Source organism: Chaetodon trifascialis, chromosome 12 (genome assembly GCF_039877785.1).
Source record: "Chaetodon trifascialis isolate fChaTrf1 chromosome 12, fChaTrf1.hap1, whole genome shotgun sequence".
Taxonomy (NCBI): Eukaryota; Metazoa; Chordata; class Actinopteri; order Chaetodontiformes; family Chaetodontidae; genus Chaetodon; species Chaetodon trifascialis.
Window position 1 is genome coordinate 8,976,650 of NC_092067.1, and position 13,709 is coordinate 8,990,358.

At 41.8% G+C, this 13,709-nt stretch overlaps 1 protein-coding gene across 1 annotated transcript in view; it reads right to left on the minus strand.

Annotated features, from left to right (window-relative positions):
- Positions 1 to 1,656: 1,656 nt before the first annotated feature.
- Positions 1,657 to 13,709, minus strand: part of itgbl1 (integrin, beta-like 1) — a 44,354-nt gene continuing 32,301 nt past the window's right edge. The window contains exons 9-11 of the mRNA XM_070975300.1: positions 8,271 to 8,417; positions 6,291 to 6,404; positions 1,657 to 2,276 (exon numbers count right to left, since the gene is read on the minus strand). Coding sequence (XP_070831401.1) covers positions 2,188 to 2,276; positions 6,291 to 6,404; positions 8,271 to 8,417 — 350 coding nt within the window. The 3' untranslated portion in view covers positions 1,657 to 2,187. The remainder of the gene's footprint in view (positions 2,277 to 6,290; positions 6,405 to 8,270; positions 8,418 to 13,709) is intronic.

The window sequence follows — 13,709 nt, forward strand, 5'->3', positions numbered from 1 at the left end:
CTCAGACCCCCAAAGGTCTCGACTGATGTCATTTTTTGGAGGAGTGCGTATACCTTGAATTAATCACCTGCATGTATTTTCTATAAGGAACAAGGTATGGGTATCGTTCTTCCCTCCGTGTAAGCTGAAGAGCACTGACGTTCAGTGCGGGAGTTGAATGGGCATGTTGTAGGCTCCAGCACACTCACAGCTGATCTAAAGGTAACCCACTGCACTTTCCGTTTCCGCATTCTCATCATGACTGTTAGCAGTTTATCAAAGCTCTACCTGATCAAACACTTTATAACGTTTGTCTTGCTTTAATGATTTTTTCCTAATAGTTTTGTCGGATAAGATTTAGAATATTAAGTAGACTGTCGCTGCTGTGTGCTGCTGAAACTGCAACTATATTAAGAAATTGATTTGGTAAATATAATTTTTAGCTCATTGGGATTACCCATGACCATTTCTTATTACAGCACATCAAAGCACATTAGTTAGAAGTCAATATTTGTCTGTACAAAGCTGTTAATGCTGTAACAAAAATGGCGTACTATACACACACGCATACAGGAGCTGGAAACCACTGTAGTTGTATTTGGGGCCGATGTTGCGTCCTCATTACAGCCAATCATCCTCCACTCTTACAAACTCTACATGCTGGGCTGGCTGCTGCTCCAGCCCTGCAGTCCAGTTAACTGGCTCCTCCAAGGCTGACTTTATTTTTGTAAATGACCGGTGTGTAAATGTACATCTGTTTGGATCTCCGTAGCCACTTTTTGGTTTTTGTCCCGCTTTCGTCCTCATTTTCTCTCGTATACGGGTCGCGTGTGATGTCGTCTCCTGATCCCGATCACTTTTGCTTTTTTCCCCCTCCCTTCAGACGTGTTACAGGAATATTCTTGTAAACTAAGTTTCTTTGTTGCTTCTGTTCTCAACCTATTATTTTGTATGTTGTCCCATCTGTTGCATGGGGAGAGGATGGCATTGATGAACTGCATGTAGTAGGCTATGTCTATCAAGAACTGTTGGTATGTACCGCTAATTTTACATACATATATGCAACGAGTTTGTCTACACTATACAGTTTGTGTTTGTTGTATACGCATATACAACATATTGAATAAAATATTTATATAAAGGTGTACTGTAATGTCAGTAACATACTTAATGCAATATAGTGTGCAGTATATTATTGCACCTGTCATTTTTGATGGGACAAAGAAAACAGATGGGTTGGCTAGTTTAAGCATGAAAAAGGCCAAAGTAGAATTTACATTAAATTTTCTTTGTGACTTCTTATCGGTCCTCTTTTCAAGTGGTGACTGAGCTCTTGTGTCAATGCAGCTCTCATCCCCTGATGCCACCTTTTGAAGTGACATGGACATCCAGCATGCCACAACTGAACTATGTATGCCCTCTCTTTGTTTCCTCCACGTAGAATCAATTATCACTAGTATGAGTTGAGTGAGAAATGTCCATCACGTACCTCCAGTACAGTGTGGGTTTCGCGGCAGGTTGTTTGGTTTGGTTTCCCGTTGGAGAAGAATAGGCACTATTAAAATGATTTATTTTCAAAAAAATATATATATACCATTGCAAGTATGCCCATTGGAGTTATGTCATGTTATAACAAATTTGTAACCATGTATGATTAAGGTCTTCGCATTGTTTTCCATGCAAAATGTTGTGTCATGCGGCACATTTAATGTTTTATTATTAAAAAGAAATAAAAACCTCAAACAGTAACTGCCTCAAGCTTTCAAGTGAACTGTCAGTCCAATCTGGGAACAAAGCATCACTTTGTACCAGATAAAAACAGACCTGCATCATCCCACAAATTCCAAAAATGTCAGCCGAATAAGTCTTTCCAAAATGTGGATTTATCATAGCCATCTGGAATATTTAAATGTTCCTACATTAGAAAAAAATACACACAACACTGTTCTGCAAACAAGTGTTTACATGGTAATATGTTCATGTTTCTTTTACACCTACGACACCCAGTTTTATAAGATTCATTTGTAACCAGTACAATAAAAGAACGAATGCTGTGAACGATATGCAGAATTACATCCTTTAGTTTCGTCTTCCTCCCGTGGTTTTCCAGTCGGTGGTGTTTCACCAGCCTGGTGGTGACCACTGGTGGCGCTCTCGTCGCTCGGGGCAGCCAGGCCTCCTGTCTCTAACACCATTGTCCTCTCCTCCTCAGTACTCTGCTCCCACCCAGATTTCGCAAGCGTTCCCTGTCCAGCCGTCCCAGCACTCACAGTTGCCGCAATTGCACAGCCCATTCCCTGTGAGAAGATGTGAGAAGAAAAGCTGTGAATTAAGAGCTGTGCTATCACGGCTGACCTTTAACAAGGTTCCTCTTTTCACACCCTGCTTCTCTGGGAGCAGCTCAGGCGGGGGATGGGGACGGAGGCTGACTGCGCTGCTCTGGACGCTGTTTTCCACTGCTTATGCCCACACAGCAGAGGAGAAAACTCTGGTTTGATTAAGAGCGAAAAGCCTTCATGCTTTGAATATTCACATTTGTTCAAAGCTCAGATATTCCAAAATCTGACTGGTCTTTCTCTTATTGAACCGCAGTGGTGACACAGTGAAGTCAGAGCGTCCTCTCCAGAAAGTTATAGCAAACTTTGTTTATTTGATGTTCAGTTGGAAGAATTATCGCTGTGAAAGGACGGGGGGTACCACAACGGACTTCAACTCCAGCAACTTTTCCCTAACAAGCAACTTTTCAGTAGTGGCAGGTAAGTGGCCTCAGTTCAGAGAAAATATTAGCTGTTTTCAGACGTACTGACAAACAACCTGGTTTTTTATTTAGGCATGAAGACTTTTATCGTTTAAATATGAAGACACCCAGAGTGTGTTACCCCGCCGTGTTACAATCCAGTCACTCTGAGCTCGTCACAAGCTCCCTGAGCTGTCAGACAGAGGACGGCGAGGTTAGCAGGACTCCTCCTGCTGGCCTCCTGTCACACAGCTGAAAATACATATCTACTGCACAATATCACCACGGGAGAGGAGCCAGGAGTCTGAGGAGGGAAAAGGGGTGAAAAACCAGGAGGCGGCAGAGACGGGTGAGATGAGAAGAACAAAAAAAAGTTGTGATGGAAAGGGAAGATGTCTCATAAAGGGACTGAGCTTGAGGAGCCAGCGCGTGGTTTCTCACAGAAATGGCTGAGCTGCTTGTTGATCTGCTGAATCCAGGTTGAGGACTAGACAGACCTTCCTCTGATTAAAGGATGAGACTGGCCTTACTCTTCTTATTGTCAATAAATCCCCTGAAAAGACCAAAACCAACAATGCCTTAATCTGTCTCTCAAAACTTCCCTGCTTCCTCCTCTGCACTCAGTTCACTTCCACTAGATGTACGTATCTTTTAAATAAAGTTCATTTTTTATATTTTAAATAATTTCCTAAACCAGCTGGCAAATGTTGAGCAAAAGCAACAAAAACAGAAGTAAATTGTGCATTAGGTTGGCTGCATTAGATAGATCGCATGTGACGGGAACTATTTTCATCCAAGGATTAATAAACATTTGGTGCATCTGTGAGTGTTTACAGCCAGTTTTGGAATGTGACTAAGTACATTTACTCAGCTGCTGTACTGGAAGTATAATTCCAAAGGCTACACCATGAAAAGGCTGCTAAGAGAGTAATCCATCATTAGTAATCATCTAATTCTGTAATATATAGTAATCTAAGACTGAGTGAGAGAGTGAGAGAGAGAGCACTTTAACTTAACTGACTCTACCTTTTACTGAAAAATCTGCTTTCCTATGTTATATTTTGAATGCAGGACTAAAATGTTGTTAATGCTAATTTACCTCTACTTTTACTTTTTTTTACTTCTTTTGTCATAATTATGAAACGTGCCTCGCACTGCAGCGCTGTGGTTCTGACCACGGTGGAGCTCTATGGCACAGAGCAGTAAGATCCATCAGGCTGTGGACACACAGACAGTACTGGCTCATAGGATCAGTTCATTATTAGTTCTGGTGCTTTCATGGGACTCTACTGACATTATGAGAAATAAGAGTGGGACCACCAGGCTCTGTGTTTCATGCTCTCCTGAGTATAAACTTCAGCATTTGGAGCAAACAGTGTTTGGTTTAAATGGGAATTCACTCAAGCCAAAAGATTATTTCGTTGCTGTTTTGCTGATACTAAAACCTTTCAGGTGATTTTAACAGTTCTGATGGAAAAGCGATTTATAAAATTTGATGAAGACGCCCCTGATAAACACGATTAAATGTGTTCCACGATGACAAAATGCTCCAATTTATTTGCTTTTACACTTGTACCTGTGTTGCAGGCAGGCAAACAGACCTTCTTTGTGTCTTTTCTGAAACAGTGGCTGAAATTATCATATTCAGTGCATGAAATTAGCCAGCAAGCATTCCTAATACACTCATTTTTCCACATCACTCATCATGTTGTATGTGTAATGACAATCTCCAGCTTTGAGGGGTCCATGAAATGAAATGAATCAACTCCAGTCTGTAATATGGTAATCAGGCACATTTCAACACATTTTCTTCATTTCCTCATCATTTTCCTTCATTTTCCACAATTTTTAAGCAACGTGTGTCTGCATCTGGAGCCACTGATGCTCATTTGAATGACATTAAGGCTGACATTTGGAGCCATGGAGTCATGATGAGAAACACTTCTGAACAGCTGTCCAGATTTTGACAGGCCCCAGGGCAAAAATAATCCTGTAAACATGTACTGAGATTTCCATTATCAGTGGGGAGAAGACGGCTCCTGTGGATAAATGGCTATACAGAGAAAACTGTGTGTGTGTGTGTGTGTGTGTGTGTGTGTGTGTGTGTGTGTGTGTGTGTGTGTGTGTGTGTGTGTGTGTGTCAATTTGTTTTATTTCTCTACATTTGTCACTGAAGCATATCAGCAAATTCTATTTGAATTAGTTTCTATGACTTTACATTTGTCATTCAGACATCATTGTCATATTGTTGTCTTCAGCTTCATCGACATGTTCTCGAGCAGGGTCAGTCCAGGTCAATTGCATTTTGGATTGGACCTAATTATTGTCCGGTCTATTTGAATCAGACCTGACTGTGCTGGGGCTCTGGTTCTTGAAAATTAATTTATGCATGTCAGGATTGGATTTTGGACTTCTAATGTGTGTATACGTCTTTGTGTGTGTGTGTGTGTGTGTGTGTGTGTGTGTGTGTGTGTGTGTGTGTGTGTGTGCGTGCGTGCTCATACTGCTATGCCGTATAGCAAAGTTAGGTGAAGTCCGCAACCTCTGCCAAAGTCTAGGAGTTCCAAAAGTGTGCAGTCTGATTCATATTTGCATTTCACGTATTCCTTAGCATCAATACTCAGCTGATAGATGCTCACAGTGTCAGGGACTTCCAAGTGAAATTTAAGGAATAATCATCAAGTAAAGAGAAATGTTTGAGACAGTGTTATCCATCTTATCCCGTGAAGTAACTCATTAACAGTCTTGTTGGTCTGCTGCTGCCCCCGTGCTTCAGACTGCTCCTTGTTATTTTCTTGTCATGTCAAAAATGAACACAACACAGGGTGAAACATTACAGCATATGGCAAATGATGAATCCTGATGCTGGGGGTGAAGGTTAAAGCAACAGAAGAAAGGCTAGTAATCTAAGGGAGGGGATCCTTAGCTAAAAGGATGCCTGTAAATGAATGAACTTACTCAATATCAGTACACTGATTGGCTGACTGGTGACTAATCTCCTCATCTTCTTAGAGAGCTAGAGCTGGTGGGAAACCTGTGCCTCAGTTCAACCTGCTGGAAATTACTACTGCTATAAACAAGTGAATTTCAGCTGAAAAACTCAGTGAGACAGTTTATAGAGATCTCCTACTTTACATAGTGTGTAAGTTGTTAAAAGACATCTTCAGTAAAAAATCTCTTTGAGGTCTTTAAGATTTATTCTTTCTGCTCAGGGAATGTGATTGCAGTTTCTTGTTGAGGTTGTTTTATTAGATACTTCAAGGTTTGGAATAAGTCATTTCCAGTAGTGAAAAGTCTCTAATACTATTATCTTTGACGGCTGTAGTTAAAGTTGTGTGTGTGTGTGTGTGTGTGTGTGTGTGTGTGTGTGTGTGTGTGTGTGTGTGTGTGTGTGTGTGGGGTTAAGGTTTAGCTTAGGGTTAGTTTAAGGGTTAGGCAAGTAGTGGTTTTGGTTACGATTAGGGTTTGTCTCCAGGAAATGTATGTAAGTCTATGTAAAGTCCCCAAAAACGTGATTTAAACATTTCTCTCTCTCTCTCTCTCTCTCTCTCTCTCTCTCTCTTTTCTACTCCACCTGTGCAGATGAGGCCGTCATGTTTGTCACACTCCCGGTCGTCACACTCACAGTACTCTCCAGACACCCACCAGTCTTTGGGTGAGCAGATACATTTGCCACAGTGACAGGAACCTGCAACACACAAACACACACGTGTACACACACACACACACACACACACACACACACACGCACAACTGTTAATTAACACCACAGTTTCCTCATGCAGGCTGAGTAACATTTTGACAGCGTCCCCTTGTGTTTCTTCTTTTCTTTTCTTTTTTGCTGTTGGTCTTATTTCCTGTAAATTCTTTGTTTTACACAGAAGATTAATAGGGTTGGGCAGAGTGGGTATGAGATGTTCCCTGGGGAAACAGCTACTAATATACTTTTGCCACCAGGAAACCAATCCACCCACACTTAAAACTTCCTCTCTTCCTCACCAGCATCTATTCCTGTCTCTCTGAAGGGCAGCAGCAGGATAATAAGATATTGAGGATTTGTAGAGGGAAACAAATCTGCAGCTGTCTGCTTCATTTTCTTCCCCAAAGCCCAGACCCAGAGGTCCAGCAACCATGTTTTCAATCTCCCCAATTTCTATCAGCATACACCGGGTTACAGAAACCCACTGCGAGGGGTGGAGGCAGAATGGGTAGCAGTGGAGAAAGTGAAGCAAATAAGAGAGAGGTGAGACAAGGGGAGGAGCTGTGGGAAGATAGTTCTGCTGTTTGAATGTAGTGAAGCGTGGAGAATGAACACGCTCGCCTTCATTTTCACACCCTGCTCGGCTCTGCGGGGCTGGACCCGCTGCAGTCGATCTCCTTCTGTGGATTCAACGCGACACAGGCGAGGAATCCTGTTGTGTGGTGTCATTTGTCAGCTAATGATACATACAACGAAGTGACAATGAGCAGAACATTAGAAACATGCAGCTGACAGGGACACAGCTAATGATTTTTTTTTTTTTCTTTATGGCAACCTGACAATTTTATTTTCATTCATTATTAGTCTAGGAGTGAAAATGCCTCAGGGGTAAAGCCATCAGATGAGTTTCCCTTTACATCAACAGTCCTAAAGCAAAGCATGTGTAATAAAATGATATGAAAGACAAAAAAGCAGAACAGTGAGAACAGATTTTGGAATATGCTGCAGCTGACAATGTGGTGTGAAGCGGTTGTTTTATGACATGTTCCCGTCTTGTTAAAACGCATCTGCGTAGAAGATTACAACATAAAGTAAAGGCTAAAAGTAAATCTGGTCCAGATTATGACTTTAATCATGAAAGAACGAGGTATTAACCTGTGACAGAGCAGCATAATTGTGGGTTCAGAGTGGAAATTTGATGTTAATCTTGTAAAGCATTGCTATCAGTTTAATTACTTTGTGCTACAATATTCGATTGTGGAAAGCATGACTGCATATCAGAGACAGAGTAAGATAAGGCCTAATCTGGCTGTAGACGTAAGGGTTTTGATTGAGCTGTTTCATGAGTTTGTGAATGTGAGATTAGTGCTGAGACAAATAGCACAAATTATTTCTTATGATAACTGAAAGATGCTTTTTGTTGAGCTTGACAGTTCATTCTTCACCATGGAAACAGCAGTTGACAAAACAGTCCCAACTGGATTTCCAGGCACTTGCACCATCTGGATTTTGAAAAATTTAAACTGAAACTGAAGACGAGTCCCAGACAAGCTCACGGTCAATTAAAGTTACACGTAGTTTCACATGTTATTTCAACTTTATGAAAAGGTTGGGGGCTTTCAGGGGTTAAACCTCTGATAAATGTATCCACAGATATATCCAAATGACAGTTACATATTAATTCATCATAATAATAATCAGATTATAGGATATATAATATTATAACACTCATAGGGAGCAATTGTGAGTACTTTTGACACTTCAAATACATTTGGCTGATGATACTTCCATACTTTAACTTCAGTAATATTTCTAATGCAGGACTTGAGCGGTATTGAAAAACAGCTTGTTCACCTTTTCCACTGCACATGACTCCGTCCGAAGTCTCACAAAGCTCCTTGCTCTGGGCGTCGCTCATGTCGCAAGACCTGGGGAACTGGCACAGCTTCCCAAACCAGCCCTCCTCGCAGATGCAGCGGCCGCATGAACAGTAACCGTGACCTGGCGGTGGAGGGCAGAAGGGCCTTCGTTTAAAGGAGACAGAATATGGAGCACGGCCATGAGACAATAGTACAAATAGAGGGGGGAAAAAATGAAACACAGCATTCAAAGATAGAGTGAAAGGTCAAGAGAAGTGCTACTGGAGAGCAAAAAAGAAAGCAATAAAGCATATAAGCACAGAAAGTTGATGGCGCAGGTATTGACAGTAATTGGCAGTACAAGGAGACAGAACCACAGGAAGACGAAAGAGACGCAGCAGGCTTATTGTATTTCCCCTGGGGACATGAAAGGAACTGTCATCATTGGTCTTGTCCTGTCCTTAATAAATCTCCAGTGCTTCAGAGAGAGATGAAAAACAAAGAAAGGCAATGGCAGGCAAAAACACACACACTAGAAACCAGGCATGTTTAATTGGTAGAAAGAGGCAGTTGTTGGGTGCTGCATGTCTTAATAGCCGACAGCATGACTGTGGGTTTAACAAGCGCACGTACGCACACACATGCGTGCGCACATACACACACACACACACACACACACACACACACACACACACACACACACTAATTCACTTATGGCCTCCTTGATTTCCAACAGAACCCTTGGATCACTCACAATGTGCTTACTTCAATACAAATCATATCATGTAGAGGCAGTTGCATCATTGATTGATTCCTTTATGTTCACATCTGGTTACAGGCGCCAGGTTGAAGAGGTGGTAATGAGCAGAGCGCTTTTCCATCATTTTCATCATTGTGAATCCGCACTGTGCCGTTGGAAATTGTTTGATGGAGGGCTGTATTGATTCAATCAATCAGCTGTTCGATTCAATTTACGTTTTCAGCTGAGATTTAATGCCTCTTAAAGTCGCACATTCAGCCCAAGACTCAAACAGATACATGTTTATGTATATTCACCAACAGCACATCAGCATTTGGTACTGCTGCCTAAGACATATGAGTATTTCTCACCAAATCTTACAGTGATATCAATTCATTTTAATCAGCTTTATACTGATGAACCATATGTATTTAGTTTTTTTTTTTTTTTTTTAAGGGAATACATTCAACATTTTTGGAAAGACTTTTTTTTATATCTGTATGCTAAAAATGGATGCCATTTAGCATAGCTTAGCAAGGCTGGAACCAGGGGGAAACACGTAGCCTGGATCTGTCCAGAGGTTATAAAAACTTTGCTACCAGCACCTGGCTACCTGTGTCCCCCTGCCCATCTATCACATCCATGTCCCCCTGCCCATCTATCACATCCATGTCCCCAGCTCAGTATCCTGTTAACACACACTAACCCTCCTGTTGTGTTCAGGTCAAAACCTGAACCCTGGGACCATATAGGACCCTGTGAACATGTTTCAATCATATGCCATATAAATTCAGACACCGCAGGACCTTAGAAACATAGGACTCCCCTGCTTCCAGCCTTTACAATAAGCGTAAGCTAACAAGCTGTTTGCTGTTGTGTAGCTTCATCTGTGGCATACAGACAGACATGTATATATAAGACAATAAAGAAGTGTATTTCTTAAAATGTTGAGCTGTTCCTTTAAACCCCTGACTTTTATAGTGGCGTTTTAATTGATTTCTCTGAGCAAATGGATGAGGAAGAAATCAGTATCTGGAGCAGCACAGCTTGCAATTGATTATTATAATCTACAGCTATAGATAATACATCAGTATTGCCTTTCTTTGCTCACTGTCTCTCAATCTCTTCCTGAAGCCTTTTTTTTCTCTGTTTTTAATCAATCAGCAGTAGAAGTGGGGGTCAGTGTGTCAAGGATGTGTGTGTGTGTGTGTGTGTGTGCAGTGTTGATGGGGGGTTATAAATGAAAGTTAGCTAGCTTTTGTCTCAGCTGGAGTGGACTGGCAGCTATGGCAGGCCACGCATGGCTGCCTCAATCAGCCAGCCTGCGAGAGCGGTTAATTGCTTTGGAGGAACAGTAACCTAGCCCTCATTCAATTAGCCTGCACCTGCCTTTCACAGCACACGCATTGCACTACAGCGTTTAGAGGCGGACTTTGAAGTGGACGTGAATGCAGTACTTAACCAAGCAAAGGGCTGCCTGAATGCGCACTCTGTTGCTGCACGTATTGTATTTGTTTATATGTGAGCTTTCATATCCTTATTTTATGTAAACAAGGAAAATTTGTTTTCCAGTTTCCAGTAGAGACAAACTCGTTCCAAGAATTTAGTGTGTCTATGTGTGTGTGTGTGTGTGTGTGTGTGTGTGTGTGTGTGTGTGTGTGTGTGTGTCTGTGTGTGTGTGTGTGTGTGTGTGTGTATATATATATATGTGTGTGTGTGTGTGTGTGTGTGTGTGTGTGTGTGTGTGTGTGTGTGTGTGTGTATATATATATATGTGTGTGTGTGTGTGTATATGTATATATGTATGTACTGTATATATATATATATATTCAAAACATGGAAAGAAGTTGAAATATTCATGCAATACACCGGCAGATTTTTGCACTTCTTTTAACAAAATAAAGCTTTCTGGATTCCAAACTACTTGATTAGAAGCAGATTTTTGTAGCGTGTGTCCCAGTTCAGGACCTTTACCCTCAGAGTATCACATGTCAAGACCAAACATGTTATAACAAGCGGATGATTTGAAATGTTCTGAGAAATGCAGCCTTCTTCTGTCTGACACAGGGTTCGATTACCCGGAGCGTGCCGTGGTCTAATGTGCACTGACTGGTCACTGACTGGTCATTGACCACAAGTAAATATTTCACTGGAAGTGCATTATTGTAAAAGCCATGGCAGGTAATTAATGTCAATAATGAAGCCATGCATAAACTCCACTGTTTAGTTTATTTGCAGTCTGGATGTGCTGTAAATCTCAGGGCGTTACAGGGAAATGGAGATTATGCGTCTTGTCCGTCTGTGTGGAAATACTGAATATTATTTATAAGTATTTGCTGGTTCTCTGTTATATGTTAATGTGAATCATGATAAAACTTGGGTATCATGCAGTTTGACTTGTTTCTAACTGGCACTAAACCTGGAAATGGATGTTGAAAACAGTAATGAGGAGTGCCTTCACATAACATTACTTTGGTGGTCTGGGGGACTGGAGCGTCTCATTTGGGGAGGATGAGCTGCATGGCTCTCCCTGGATGCTGGATCCTTTGAGTACCAGCTCCTGAATTAGGACACAGATGGCCCATCAGGCCTACATAAGCCAAGTATCCAATAGTACATATTTACTCATCTGTGCCAGTGGTCAGTGTTTATCAGTGGTGACTTTTCACAAGCACATTTTTCCATGTAATAGCAGGAAAAGCACAGGATGATATGGAATTCATATCATGAATAATGACTGCCTTTTATTTAGATGTCCTGGTTCCAGGGTCCTGATAATTGACATGGTGACTCTCTTGTCTTACAGCTCTGTTTTACCTGCTGAGAACAGTCAGGTCTTGGAGACATTGGAGCAGAGCTTTGATCACCATCAGGCAGTGATCTGGCTAAATAGCCATGATGGTTCACATAATAACCTGTTTCAGACTTTTAAATATCATCCACGTCAACATCCAAGTCATAATTATGTCTGTGAAATTCCAATAATTCGAAAGCCCTGATTACTGCATATCAGACTTGGCACTTGATAAAACAGAAGTGTCAGAAGTACAGATATTAAAACCTCATGTGATCCAGACTCAGTTGTTCACTGTAGTTAAACCCTTGGTCTATAATATCACTGCACAGTGTATTTAACCCTCACATGACCAGTCATATGTGTTCACTGCTCACATGGCTGTCCCTTTCCCTTCATGGAATTGGTCTGTCCCTTGTCCTCCTGCCTAATCACCTGTGCACCTGCTGCACATCAGGCTCATCAGACCATCAGTATGTAAGCCTGGCTCTCTTCACCACTGGTTGCCAGTTTGCCCTGATTCCTCTTGTGCCAAGCGGTTCTCTGTGTGAGTACCTTTTTGACAATCTGTGATAGTTGGACCAAGCCTAGTTCCTCTGGACAGTGCCTGTGCTGGATTTTGTTTTGCCCTTTTTGGCTTTAGGACTTTCCCATGTGCTTTTTTTTTCTTTGTTACAGTGCCTGCCAGCCAGTGTCCTGCTCTGCCTCTACTCCCAGCTTTTTACCTGTTGGACTCATCAAGAATTTGCGTTTAGTTGAGCAATCTGTTACTAAACTTTCCCTTTTTTTTACTCTCATTCTGCCTGCCAGTCTACATATTGAGTCCAGTCATTTTGCCAGGCGAAGGCTTAACAATATGAGTCCATAGAGTCGTCCAATCACCTGAATTCTGACAACAGGGGAAGGGTTCTCATCTCTGCCATCTATCATTTAAAATGTGATTGGACTTCAGCACATAGAGGGCACAGCACTGTACCCTAGAATGGAAAGTTCCTCACAGCACCCTCACCATGAAGCTGCTTTCAGTGTCATCCCCACTCTGAGCACCTGGTTTAGAGAACCTCTCAGTTCACATACTCCTAATAACTTCCATCAGTCTCTGTGAATATAGACTTAATTGTCATCCTGACAGCATGTCCGTGTGTGTGTGTGTGTGTGTGTGTGTGTGTGTGTGTGTGTGTGTGTGTGTGTGTGTGCGTTCGATGCTCAGACAGGCTCACGCCTCATGAAGAATTGTCCCTGGATAGGCCAGCACACAATGAGTCCCAGTAATTCATCCACATAAACATTGCATCCCACTTTAAAGGAGATATTTACCCTGAGATGCTGCAATCCACCACTGATAGGAAATGACACAGGCCGCCAAAACAACATTAAACAGCCCCGCTCTGAGGGAGTGTGTGTGTGTGCATAGCTGGGTGAAAGCAATAGACAGGCTGCTTGTCATGTTTAAGACTGAATGCAAACAGTTCGAGTTGTCTCAGAGTGAAGCTGACACCTGCGGGCCAAATGCTTGGTTTGGAAAATCTGCACTCTGTTTACTCCTTGCTGCGCATGTGTCATGTTGTATCACTTCTCCAGCACTTAAAGTGTAACAAAGGCAGAAACGCACATTTCAGAGGTGCCTATGTATGCAGAAGATACAGCAATGTGTGCTGATAAACAATACTAACACAAAAAAGCTTGTGTGCGAGCGGAAAATCAAATACAAATGCTCCCTACGACGGCCATGACAATGAGAATTCTGTTTGACTGAATAAACAACACGTTTTGTCAGTTCTTCCCTCAGTCTGTTGGATTTGCCACAGAAGAAAAACTTCTCCATTTTTTTTCCCAATTTTCTTGAGGAGCACCACAACCTTGAATTGCACCTTGATCTGACTTTGTCTATTCTCTCTCTC